General features: G+C 35.0%; 1 protein-coding gene across 3 annotated transcripts in view; it reads left to right on the forward strand.

Moving 5' to 3' along the window:
* The window catches only part of CRY1 (cryptochrome circadian regulator 1), a 99896-nt gene that overhangs the window by 81338 nt on the left and 4166 nt on the right, over window positions 1–14392 (forward strand). For all 3 annotated transcript variants that reach the window (XM_087868782.1, XM_045779627.2, XM_045779626.2), the window contains exons 3-10: window positions 863–1005; window positions 6087–6271; window positions 6905–6993; window positions 7565–7705; window positions 7787–8098; window positions 9264–9415; window positions 9651–9853; window positions 9958–10053. In XM_087868782.1, coding sequence (XP_087724908.1) covers window positions 863–1005; window positions 6087–6271; window positions 6905–6993; window positions 7565–7705; window positions 7787–8098; window positions 9264–9415; window positions 9651–9853; window positions 9958–10053 — 1321 coding nt within the window. The remainder of the gene's footprint in view (window positions 1–862; window positions 1006–6086; window positions 6272–6904; window positions 6994–7564; window positions 7706–7786; window positions 8099–9263; window positions 9416–9650; window positions 9854–9957; window positions 10054–14392) is intronic.

A 14392-nucleotide genomic window follows, 5' to 3' on the forward strand; every position in this document is an offset into this window, starting at 1 on the left:
TGGCTCAGTCAGTTAAGCATCTGCCTTCGGCTTGGGTCATGATCTCAGGGTCCTGGGATTGAGCCCCGCATTCCATCAGGTTCCCTGCTCGGTGGGGAGTCTGCTTCTCCCTCTGCTCCTCCCCCTTCTCATGCTTTCTCTCTCTGTCAAATAAATAAATAAAATCTTAAAAAAAAAAAAGTTTGTGAAAGACCAATTCTTAGAATCAGCAGATAAAAATTCAGTGGACATAATAAATACCCTCCAGGTATTCTGGTTCTTTGTGAACTTTGGGCAAGTCCCTAAATTTTTTTTTAAAGATTTTATTTATTTATTTGACAGAGCAGCAGCAGAGGGAGAGGGAGAAGCAGACTCCCCACTTAGCAGGGAGCCCGATGCAGGACTCAATCCCAGGACCCTGGGATCATGACTCAAGCTGAAGGCAGATGCTTAACTGACTGAGCCACCCAGTCTCCCAAGTCCCTAAATTTTTAAAATAACCTTATCTGCCAAATGGAGATATTAACCAAAGTGCCAAACTGGGGGTTATTTTGAGGAGCAAATGAGATAATATAAGTGTAAATTATTTGAAAAGTTAAGTGCTATACAAACCAATTTAGTGTAGGAAGCTGGTTTCAAGCATATTACTAGATTGTCTACTGCCTAGTACAATGCCTGAAATCTAGTGAGTGTACATTTCTTAGTTTCATAATTCTGAACTTATAAATTGTGTGATTTCTTCCTGCATATTCAAAGTTTGATTTATGTATAATCATTTCATATGTAGAGTTTGAGCTTTTCACTTTTTCCCAGAATGTATTATTGTTATGGAAAAATAATTATTAAAATTTGTGTACATTTTTGTTCCTTTTTTTTATTTTAGGAATGGAACATTACTAAACTTTCAATTGAGTATGATTCTGAGCCTTTTGGAAAAGAACGAGATGCAGCTATTAAGAAACTGGCTACTGAGGCTGGAGTAGAAGTAATTGTACGAATTTCACATACATTATATGACCTGGACAAGTAAGTTTTTTTCTCTTATTTTTTATGGTAAAATACACATAATATTTGTTATCTCAACCATTTTTATGTGTACAGTTCAGTGGTATTAAGTACCTGGACAAGAGGCACCCAGATGACCCTGTTGGGTAAGTGTCCGACTCTTGATCTCAGCTCAGGTCTTGATCTCAGGGTTGTGAGACCAAACCCCGCGTTAGACTCTGTGCTGGGCATTAAAAAAAAAAAAAAAGTACATGGACAAGTAAGTTTTAACCTGTGGTACTTAAGTTTTTCAAAATGAAAGTAACAACATATACGTAAAAGAATTGTGGGAGAATTAAGTGAATATATCAAACCCTTAGCATTTTATTTAACTGCTCTGATTTTTTACTTACTCAGTGACAGATTCCAAAATTACAGAAGTAGTGAGTGCATAAGATAAAAATACTTAGAATTTCAGTTTCAGACTGTTAAGAGTATTACAAAATTTACATTGACTATTCTAACTCAGCCTGTGGTCTTGCCTTTCTGGGCTCTTAGCAATACTAGTTTCATAGTTTATATGACACAAAACCATGAAATCCTGCGATATATTTAGTATGAGTGTCTGAAGTTTTTTTATTTCGTGTGTGTTTATCTTGTCTATTTGGATTTTAAGTCCAGTTGCAAATTGTATGTAATACTACTTTGTATAGTTGTAGTCCCTCAAAGTGTATTGCTTGAAATACCATTTCTTGGTGATGATTTGTCCAAAAAAAATTCTGTGGTCAAGTTTAAATTTAGGAGTTATTATATGCTTTGAGTTTTGAAGGTTCACAAGATTCATTAACTTACTAACTTTTGGCATACTATTATCCTTATAAGTGCTGAATTTGAAATTTCATAATTTATGTACCTTTTGAATTATTTTGCTTTAAGTTATTTACTCATTTTATGTAGTTAATAAAGCTAATTCTGTAAGTTACATGACAAACTAGTTAATTTTATTCTACTTTTCCAAATGCATGAAAAAACTGTGGTTTGATGTCAGTCAGGGGTGACTATTTGCTATTAAGTTAGAAGTCATATATCTCGGGGCGCCTGGGTGGCACAGCGGTTAAGCGTCTGCCTTCGGCTCAGGGCGTGATCCCGGTGTTATGGGATCGAGCCCCACATTAGGCTCCTCCGCTATGAGCCTGCTTCTTCCTCTCCCACTCCCCCTGCTTGTGTTCCCTCTCTCGCTGGCTGTCTCTATCCTGTCGAATAAATAAATAAAATCTTTAAAAAAAAAAAGTCATATATCTCTTAAAAATAAACTTGTCTTCTAGTTTACGGTTTTCTTAACATTAGGAAACTGATAGCAAGAAGGAAGTATATTTGGGGTAGGGTGGGGGTAGGACTTTCCCTTTTTCAATTCTAACTTCATGGCTGGTCTAATGATTAAATTGACTTAAGACAAATTAACAGGAGAAAAATTTAATTCATATGTCTAGGATATGAGACTCGAAGAAGTGAGCAAAGCAGGCAGCTTTTATACCTTTTAGACAAAGAAACAATAAGTTAGCGAAGAAATGCCAAGACAAATAAGTTTGGGTTTAGGGTAGCAAATGTATGAAGTTTATACAGCCTTCTCAGTCCTGAATTACCTGTCTCTGATGATAAGAATACCTTTTACTCTCCAGGTTCTGCTAGAGTACCCTTCACATGGAGAATTTATTTCTTGCTTTCAGGGGCACAGAGCAGGGTCAAAGTGTCCTTCTTATACTGACTGTTTCTTAAGTAACTTTAATTCAAAATAATCAATATTCCAAAGTGACATATTTTGGGGCAGCCTTTCCCAAACCCCATCAGAGGCAAAATAGAATAAGAGCAATTTCATCTAAGTGGGAGATTTCGTGTTATGCGTATAATGGGATTGTTTAGTGGATTGAATATGAATATTTACCACATATAATTCATCATATAAAAATGTAACATACAGAAAACATTTTTTTCAGGTCTTTATTTTGCTTGAGTTATGTAATTAGCAGTGTCTTCAATAATATCGCTACAGTATCACTATAGTCCAGAAGTTTCATTATGACCCTATGTATAAACTCAAAGTATTATACTGAAGCAAAATTACTGAAAGCGGAGAGGATAGTTTTTGTGGTGTTTACTTTCTGTACATACAATTTATATGTAATTATATGTGGTATAACGAAAAATGTACAATTAAAAATTTTTTTTTTCATCATGGTAAAAGTGTACTCTTTAATCCCCATCACCTATTTACCCCATATCCCACTTCACCTCCCCTCTGGTAACCATCAGTTTGTTCTCTGTAGTTAAGAGTCTGTTTCTTGATTTGTCTCTTTTCCCCCCCTTGCTTGTTTGTTTCTTACATTCCACATATGAAATCGTTTGGTATTTGTCTTTCTCTGACTGACGTATTTCACTTAGTGTCATACTGTCTAGTTCTATCCATGTTGTAGCAAATGGCAAGATTTCATTCTTTTTATGGCTGAGTAATATTCCATTATGTATATTATAATGTGTATATATACACATACATACGTACCACATCTTCTTTATCCATTCATCTATCGATGGACACTTGGACTGCTTCCATAGTTTGACTGTTGTAAATAATGCTGCTACAAATGTAGGGGTGCATGTATCCCTTTGAATTCGTGTTTTTGTATTTTGGGGGTAAATACCCAGCAGTGCAATTACTGGATCTTAGGGTAATTCTAATTCTAACTTTTTGGGGAACCTCCATATCATTTTACACAGTGACTGCACCAATTTGCATTCCCACCAACAGTGCAAAAGGGTTCCCTTTTCTCCACATCCTTGCCAATACTTGTTTCTTGTGTTTTTAATTTTAGCCATTCTGACAGGTGTGAGGTGATATCTCATTATAGTTTTGATTAACATTTCCTGATAGTGAGTGATACTGAGCCTCTTTTCATGTGTCTGTTAGCCATCTGGATGTCTTCTTTGGAAAAATGTCTGTTCATGTGTTCTGCCCATTTTTAATTGGATTATTTGTTTTTTGGGTGTTGAGTTTTATAAGTTTTTTTATATATTTTGGATACTAACCCTTTATCAGATACGTCGTTTGCAAATATCTTCTCCCATTCAGTAGGTTGCCTTTTAGTTTTGTTGATTGTTTCCTTCTTTATAGAAGCTTTTTATTTTGATGTAGTCTCAGTAGCTTGTTATTGCTTTTATTTCCCTTGCCTGAGGAGACATATCTAAGAAAAATGTTGCTACAGCTAATATCAGAGAAATTACTGCCTGTGCTCTCTTCAAGGATTGTTATGGTTTCAGGTCTAATATTTAGGTCTTTAATCCGTTTTGAGGTTTTTTTGTGTGTGCATGTATGGTGCAAGAAAGTGGTCCAGTTTCATTCTTTTGCATGTAACTGTCCAGTTTTCTTAAAACTATTTGTTGAAGAGACTTTTTCCCATTGTATGTTCATTCTTCCTTTATTGATGATTAACTGACCATATATAATTGTGGGTTTATTTCTGTGTTTTCTATTCTATTCCACTGATCTATGTGTCCTTTGTTATGCCAGTACCATACTGTTTTAATTATTACCAGTTTGTTATATAACTTGAAATTTGGAATTGTGATACCTACAGTTTTGCTTTTCTTTTTCAAGATTGTGTTGGCTATTGCAGGCCTTTTGTGGTTCCATACAAACTTTAGAATTGTTTGTTCTAGCTCTGTGAAAAATGCTGTTGATATATTTTTTTTAAGATTTTATTTATTTATTCGACAGGATAGAGACAGCCAGCGAGAAAGGGAACACAAGCAGGGGGAGTGGGAGAGGAAGAAGCAGGCTCATAGCGGAGGAGCCTGATGTGGGGCTCGATCCCATAACGCCAGGATCACGCCCTGAGCCGAAGGCAGACGCTTAACCGCTGTGCCACCCAGGCGCCCCTGCTGTTGATTTTGATAGGGGTTGCATTAAATGTGTACGTTGCTTTGAGTAGTGTAGACATTTTAACAATATCTTTTGTGTTACTTTTTTTAAGTTTGTTTTTTTATATCATCTCTACACCCAACATGAAACTCCCCGCGACATAAAGAATTGCACGCTCTTTGACTGAGCCAGCCAGATGCCTCATCAGTATTTGTTCTTTAAGCCCACAAGCAAGGAGTGTCTTTACATTTCTTTGTGTCATCTTGAATTTCTTTTGTCAGTGTTTTATGGTTTTTGGAGTACAAGTCTTTCACATCTTTGGTTAAGTTTATTCCTAGATATTTTATTTTTTTGGTGCAGTTTTAAATGAGACTGTTTTCTTAATTTCACTTTCAAATTCATTCTATGAGGCCGGTATCAGCCTGATACCAAACCAGATAAAGACACCATAAAAAAAGAGAATCATGGAACTTTACATCAAAAACTTGGGATGTACTGTATGGTGACTAACATAACATAATAAAAAATTTTTATAATAAAAAAGAACTATAGGTCAATATTTCTTATGGATATAGATACAAAAAATTCTCACAAAATACTAGCAAACTGATTCCAACCGTACATTAAAAAGGAAGAGGAAAATATAAAGTATGTCCATAAGATACATGTGCTGACATATTTAACAAAGGCATGATGAACACAACAGAAAGTAGCAAGTGATTATCACCATGGTGTATAGAATCATAATTAATAAGACTTGCTTTATTGCTCCTCAGTATAATATTGGTGTGGTTTGTTTTTTACTGATGATTAAGAGATTCTTTGAGCTGATTTGTAATATTTTTTAATCTTTTTGTATATATTATTTTTATGTTATTGCCTTTAGGCTAATTTAACCACTTGTTTTTTTCACTCATATATGCTTAATAATACCCTTTGTCCTTAAAGGTTTTGTTATTTGCATGCTGTATATTTTTAACACATAGCAGATGTCTAGAAAATGAAGAGAATAATTTTTAGATTCATTAGCTATTTTAATAAGTTTCCTGGACATAAGAGAAGCTTATGTCCTCCTGGAAGTCTAAGTAATTAATTTTGTTTTCTGATTTTGAGCATTTTCAGAAGTTATCAATCAAAATATATTGTCATTTTTTAATTCTAATTGCATTTTGCTAATTTTCTCTTTTGCATTTTACTAACTTTGTAATAGGATCATAGAACTCAATGGTGGACAACCACCTCTTACTTATAAAAGATTCCAGACTCTCATCAGCAAAATGGAACCACTAGAGATACCAGTAGAGACAATTACTTCTGAAGTGATAGAAAAGTGCACAACTCCTCTGTCTGATGACCATGATGAGAAATATGGAGTCCCTTCACTAGAAGAACTAGGTAGGTATAAATGAAGCTTGAGAGTTAATAAATCACTCAGAAAATCTCACTTCTAATTTGACATGTAAAGTATTTTGCATTAAGAGGGAGAGAAAGGAGAAAAACATCTAAAAGAAACTCTTTAAGAAGTAATAAATCTCAGTTTGTTTCTCAGAGTCCATAATCTATCATGCTTCATTCCCCCTTCTGATTCTGAGGGCTTCAGAGGGGAGGGGGAATGGGATAGGCTGGTGATGGGTAGTAAGGAGGGCACGTATTGCATGGTGCACTGGGTGTTATACGCAACTAATGAATCATCGAACTTTACATCAAAAACCAGGGATGTACTGTATGGTGACTAACATAATATAATAAAAAAATATTATTATAATAAAAAAAGTAATAAATCTGTACATTATGTATTCTGTAAGTGTGATCTATCTGTTAATCACCTTAAGATGTTTGTCCTAAAAAATAGAGACCATATTATATCCTCATATGTGAAGACCTATCCAGGGCCCTCAGTTTATTTTTATGCTACTGTCATAATTTTTCTGCAAAGTATTTTTTCCCAGTTATTGTGGTTCAATGAAAATTATTTTAGTTCCAGAAGAATATTTTTTTCTTTTTTCTGTTTTTTTTTTTTTTTTTTAGGTTTTGATACAGATGGCTTGCCCTCTGCAGTATGGCCAGGCGGAGAAACTGAAGCACTTACACGTTTGGAAAGGCATTTGGAAAGAAAAGTATGATAATATCGATCATGCTTGTATTTCTAAACTGACATTTAAAAATAATTTTACTCTTTTTTAAAAACAAAAATAGACTGTTGAAAAGAAGAATTGAGAGAAATAGTTAAAATAGCATAAACCTAATTGTTTGAAAATTAACAACCATCTCCTCATTTAAATATTTTTTTTCCTCCTCTGCTGACTATTTCCTCTTTAGCTACTACCAATACTATCTCTTTTATTCTTTCTGTGTAAGCTGATATCTGATGACCATAACTTTGAAGCTAAGATAAAGTTCTTTTTCACCTTTACCTCAGTGTCAAGGAGACAGGTTGAAAGTGCTTTCAGCCTGGTGTTAGGGATTTGAAGGTAATTTATTTCACATGAGTATGTGCTACACGAGGTTGGATGAAACAAAAGAATGCTCACTTTTATTCTGTTGTGTTTTTTATTAAAACATGTTTGTGACTAGGATAATAAAATTTTATTCCCCAAGAACTATCTTTTTTTAAAAATATGTCAGTTTTAAACACTCTTTTAAAATGGAAAAGGCAGTTAGCTAGCATAATTCTCTGTGTGTTTTCAGGCTTGGGTGGCAAACTTTGAAAGACCTCGAATGAATGCAAATTCCCTGCTCGCTAGCCCTACTGGACTCAGTCCTTATCTACGATTTGGTTGTTTGTCATGTCGACTATTTTACTTCAAACTAACAGATCTCTACAAAAAGGTATTATCTAAAACTGAAGCTTATTTTTCAAAATATTTCTTTAAAAATTGCTGATAATACTTCTTTGCTTTTTAACCTTAGGTGAAGAAGAACAGTTCCCCTCCCCTTTCCCTTTATGGGCAACTGTTATGGCGTGAATTTTTCTATACAGCAGCAACAAATAATCCACGCTTTGATAAAATGGAAGGAAATCCCATCTGTGTTCAGATTCCTTGGGACAAGAATCCTGAGGCTTTAGCAAAATGGGCAGAAGGCCGGACAGGCTTTCCATGGATTGATGCCATCATGACACAGCTTCGTCAGGAGGGTTGGATTCACCATTTAGCCAGACATGCAGTGGCTTGTTTCCTGACCCGAGGTGACCTGTGGATTAGTTGGGAAGAAGGAATGAAGGTGAGTATTCTTCCAGCTAATGTAGCACAGTCTTATTTTGAGTCTATGCCTTATTAAAACAGTTCCTAGAAGTTGTCTGTTAGTTAGATTCATTTATAGTCTAATTTTTTTCAGGAGGTAAAGAATTTAATTCTCTAATACAGGCACACTCTTGGAGAGCAGAATGGTGTAATCAGACAGGAAGAATGGTGAAAACTGGTTTCATTAACCGCAAGTCATTTCAGAGACTGAACCAGCATAGCCATCAAGGGAACTATAATGGTTAACACTCTGGGCTTATTGGATTAACATCTTTATAGGTGATCATTTCTGTTACAAAAAAGGATTTGCCCAATAATTCTTAGAAATAGCAAATTTATATTATAAAATTTAAAATATATATCATTTTGCTTCACTTCAACATCATAACTTTTTAATGATCTGTTATGTAAAGTGAAGCATACTACATTTTGTGACATCATCTTTTGTTTATATATAATAGGACTTGTTTTACCTTCCTGCCTGTATCATAGATTTCCCCTATCTAAGGATCATTTCTGATCCTTTTTTTTTGTGTGTGTGTCTCCTATATTTCCTAGTACAAAGTTGTACATGAGGTAGATGTATAGTACACACTTAATGAATTTATAAAAAGGTATTTTAAATCTATTTCCCTTTTGGTCAAGGAATTTCAAATTTAAACTCTATAATGCTAGTGCCTTTTTTTTTTTTTTTTTTTTTTTGCTTTTTCGCTAGTGTATTTTTTAAAGTCATTTATATTTGAGAGCTCCCTATATGTAGACCAGTCTACCGGGCTTCTCAGTTTTTGTTTATGATTTACTTGGTAGCATCTTTGCTTTCTTGAAAGTATTTGCTGCTTTTTTTGTTCCATTTTTTAATTGAATCAGTGACTTGGATAATTATTTTACCCTCCCCCCAATAACACTGCAAAAACTAGAAAGGTAAATTCTATTCAGAAATTCACTTATATTACTCATATTTTTCTTTCCCTGAAATAACTCATTACAGAGCAGAACATTGACAAGGAGGCTAACTTTGGAATGTTTAATTTTACAGTTCTGTGCTAGATGTTCTTTGCCTTGACTTTTGATCTACAGAGACCTGGAAAATGCTTACTTTGAGAATTATATGTGTACAAACTAATTGGTTACTGTTACTTCTGAAGGTATTTGAAGAATTATTGCTTGATGCAGATTGGAGCATAAATGCTGGAAGTTGGATGTGGCTGTCTTGTAGTTCCTTTTTCCAACAGTTTTTTCACTGCTATTGCCCTGTTGGTTTTGGTAGGAGAACAGATCCCAATGGAGACTATATCAGGTAAATCAAGGGTGATTATTATTCAGTTTGGAATAACTAATCCAGGAAGAGCTTTTCATGTTTAAGCAACACTTAAGGTTTTCCCCACTCCTGATGGGCAGCAGAGATGAGGAGATGGGTAAACAAATCCTTAAATGGTATTGACTTGATTTTGGTCATTCATAGCTAATAATTAGTTTGTTATAATTTGCTTATAGTTCATTTTATTAATAATTTTTCTTCCTTCTCCCAAAAGGCGTTATTTGCCTGTCCTAAGAGGTTTCCCTGCAAAATATATCTATGATCCCTGGAATGCACCAGAAGGTATCCAAAAGGTAGCCAAATGTTTGATAGGAGTTAATTATCCTAAACCAATGGTGAATCATGCTGAGGCAAGCCGTTTGAATATTGAGAGAATGAAGCAGATATATCAGCAGCTTTCACGATATAGAGGACTAGGTATGTCAGTACTTACCTTTGCTTGGTTTCTTTGGCAGGTGTTTATGTACCTGTCCTTGAATTTGGTCTTGATCATAATTTAATAGGAAATTTTTTCCCGTTAGGTCTTCTTGCATCAGTGCCTTCTAATCCTAATGGGAATGGAGGCCTCATGGGGTATTCTCCTGGAGAAAATATTCCAGGTTGTAGCAGCAGTGGAAGTAAGTGAAAAAGAAATTTCTATACTTAGCAACATAAATAGATTAATAATTAAATATATTTTTATTAAATCTCACTATATTGTTTTTTTCTGCATACATGTACACACACACACACACACACACACACACATACACACACACACACACACCCTGTTATTCCATTTGTGACATTTTGGAGATGGAAAACATCGTTACATGTAGTAGAATTTAGTTCAAGGTAAAGATCTTGCAAACTGAATGAGGAGGGTGATTTTAAGGGTGAAATGAAACTCAAATATCCCATTTTCTGAAGGCTCATTATTTTTTACTTTCCTTAGGTACATATCAGGTATAAGGTAATTAGTTAAGGTCACTGGTCCTGTGAATATGGCCAAAAGATTTATCATACACAGGCATAGGGCCTTTAGTCTTTTTGCACATGAGTTTTTCCTTCCAGTCTTGTTTGTGGTGTTTTTCCATATGATATATACTTAGTTGCCACATATATTCTTAATGTGTGATATTAATATTGTCAAGAAGCAAGTATTGGAAATTTGAATCATTGAATCAGTTTTCAAAGGCTCTAACCAAAAATAGCATGAAACTAATTAAATTGATTAAAAACAAGGCAGCATTTGAGGAATGTTTATTTTTTTCCAAAAAAGTCCCATGTTTAAAATTGATATTAAGAACAAAACCTTTAAAAAATTGAACCTTTTTAATTCAGAAATACTCTGTATCCTTTTGAGAGCATATATTTTTTTCTCCAACAATTAGATTAAGGAGAAAGGAACAAAGCACTCACATTTTGACTATCTACTTTATGCCCAGTCCAAAGGGATTTTTGCCACATTTTCACAATAACCTGGGGAGGTGGTGGTGGAAATAGGCCAAAAAAGGTTAGGTAACTTAATGAAGATCCCACAGTTAGTAAGTAGTGGAGCTGAGATTCAAATACAGGTCTGACTAGTCCTAAAGTTCTTATTGGGTCTCCCCTGCAAATGTAATGCCATATATAGTGTTTATAAGATAAAGCATTTTTTTACTGGAATATGTCTCACTTAGCGGTATAGTAGTTGTCAATGATGGCAGTATACTTCAAAAATGTTCTTCTCAGAGTCTCCTACAATTTGAACTTCAACAAGGTATAAATACAATAGTTTTGTCAGATCTCTTGTTCAGTTCACAGCCTGCTTCCTTTGTCCATACATGAATTTGAGGGACAGAAGTTCTGTGAAGCACATAAATAACAGGCAGGTAACAGAAGGGTAGGAAGCAAGAGGCTGCAAGTACCCAACTAGTGGATACTGATGGTACATACTGCTTCTTGGTCCACTCAAATCTGTATTCATTATTTGGAGTTATCTGCAAAAACTAATCATGGTAGCAAGTTAAATTGGAATAATTTAGCTTTACAAATACATATATTTTATGATATAATAGGATTAAAAATCTTGAAGTATTTTAATCATGTAAATAGTTGCAACACGTTCTGTAGTTAGGTGGTATGAGGCTTTCAAGTATAAATGGGGGGAAGAGAAACACAAATGAAAAAAGTTATAAATTGTAAAATGCTGCTTCCACATGCAATAGGGAAAAAAAAAACAGTCCTTGAGAGCTGAAGGAACTACAGAAGTTTTCTTGGAAGATAGTAGGATGGGTAGCATTTGGGTAGGCAGATGAAAGAGAGAGGATTGTGGACCTGGAAATGGGAGTGATTGTGGAAAGATCCCGAGGATTTGGACTATTCTATTAGGCATTTCTCTCCCCTCTGGTTTCTGTTCCATTTGAAAGGACTTAAATACTTCTGAAGAATATCCCTTTGTGCCCTCTACTTACCCTGTTTGTAGACTTGCATTTTACAGTGTCTCACAAGGCATATCGAAGGGCAAGATTCTTTATAACTTGTACACAGATGGCTTGAAGTATTTTTGTTCTTATAATAAAACAAATCATAATCTAGTTATGATAGTAATATGTTTTAGTTTTAATTTTTTTCTATAAAAAATAACCATTCAGCATTATTAGTCACTAGGGAAATGCAAATCAAAACCACTAAGAGACTTCCCATTGAAGGTAACCAACTATTACTGATCACCTGGGATTGAGGGGTTTCCTGAGACATGAGACTTGCAGTGCTAACACTTGAAAAATCCCAGACAAACTAGGTTGAATTGGTTACCCTGTACCCATTTGAGTGCCTAAAAAATGACAGACAATAACAAGTGTTGTGGAGGTTGTGAAGAGACTGGAACCCTCATACATTGTTGAGAGGTGGTCTGTAAAATAGTACAGCCACTTTGGAAAACAGGTTGGCGGTTTCTTAAAAGCCAAACATAAACTTAACATATAACCCAGAAATTCCATTCCTAAGTATCTATCCAAAAGAAATGAAAACATATATCTACACAAAGACTTAAGACACATAAGAATGTTTATGATAGCTTTATTTATAATAGTCAAAATGTGGCCCATCCATGCAATGAAATATTAATCCATAAGAAGGAATAAAATGCTGGTACATGCTGCAACATGGATAGACCTCAAAAATACCATGTTAAGTTGAAGAATCCAGACATAAAAGACCACATGCCGCACAATTCCATTTATATGAACTATCCAGAAAAGGCGTGTCTTTATTTTTTTTTATAATTTTTTTTTGTTATATTAGTCACCATACATTACATCCCCAGTTTTTGATGCAATGTTCCATGATTCATTATTTGCGTATAACACCCAGTGCACCATGCAATATGTGCCGTCCTTAATACCCATCACCGGCCTATCCCAATCCCCCACCCCTCCTCCCCTCTGAAGCCCTCAGTTTGTTTCCCAGAGCCCACAGTCTCTCATGGTTCATTCATGGCATGTCTTTAAAATTAAGTTAGTGGTTACCTTAGGTTTAGGGGTAGGAATGAGAATGAATGCAAATGGGCATGAAAATGTTGTAAAACTGGATTGTGCTGATGATTACACAACTTTACATTTACTAAAAATTATTGAACTGTATACTTAAAACAGATGAATTTTATGTTATGTAGATTGTACCTCAAAACTGCTTAAAAAAAAAACTGTTCACTATATACAGTTTAGGAAATTCAGAAAAATAGAAAAGAAGAAAAATAAAATTCACCCACAATTCCATCCAGTAGAGATAGTCACTCTTAAAATTTTGGTATATTTCATTTGAATATCTTTTCTATGCAGTTTTCCCTCCAGTATCTTTAAGTTAGAATTTTTTAAAAAGATTTTTTAAAATTTATTTGACAGAGCACGCACAAGTGGGGGGAGGGAAAGAGAGAGAGGGAGAAGCAGGCTCCCCACTGAGCAGGGAGCCCTACGTGAGGCTCAATCCTAGGAACCTGAGATCATGACCTGAGCTGAAGGCAGATGCTTAGCCGACCTAGGCACCCAGGTGCCCCTAAGTTAGAATTTTATGAGTGACGGTGATGGGTATTAAGGAGGGCACATATTGCATGGAGCACTGGGTTTTATACGCAAACAATGAATCATGGAACACTACATCAAAAACTAAGGATGTACTGTATGGTGACTAACATAACATAAAAAAATAAAAATTAAAAAAAAAATTTTATGAGTGAAAAACCCTTTTGGTGCTCATGTCGGTGTAGCATAAGAGGAGTATGATCATACAAACATTTTGCCCTTAGAAAACGTGGGATGTTTTAAACAAGAAATATGAGTTTTTTTCATTCTAAGATTCCCATCTGGTATAATCTTGGCATCTGAAATTTGCTATAATGTCCCTGAAGACATGATGAATATGGGGATTTCTGATTTTTCTAAGCAGCTAAGCTAGTTGTAATCCAATTGATCCAGCAAAGCTTTTTCTGTACTCATTGTCTCTTCTACTGTTATTCTTGTGAAAATATAATTTGCTGCATATTTTTAAAGATTTTATTTATTTATTTGACAGAGAGCACAGCAGGGGGAGCAGCAGGCAGTGGGAGAGGGAGAGGCAGGCTCACAGGGCAGGGAGCCCGATGTGGGACTTGATCCCAGGACCCTAGGATCATGACCTGAGCCGAAGGCAGATGCTTAACCACTGAGCCACCCAGGCGCCCCAATTTACTGCATTTTTATGGGGAAGTTATAGGCAGTTGAAATATTCATGAACTTAGGGACACAGGAAGATTCTAAGTGCCTGCTTATCATTTAACTCTCTAAAGAAATGCTATCTTAAGGAAATTCTGAATGTATTTATTGAGCTTATTAGTTTAGACCCTCATCTTCAAAAGTAATCATTCTCCTGATTTCTAATACTATAATTTTTTGCCCATTTTTGAACTTTATAGAATCCTGTAGTTTGTATTTTTTTTTTTTAAATCTGTATTTTTTT

Source organism: Ursus americanus, chromosome 17, assembly GCF_024610735.1.
Source record: "Ursus americanus isolate L20-20 chromosome 17, mUrsAme1.1.p, whole genome shotgun sequence".
Classification (NCBI taxonomy): Eukaryota; Metazoa; Chordata; class Mammalia; order Carnivora; family Ursidae; genus Ursus; species Ursus americanus.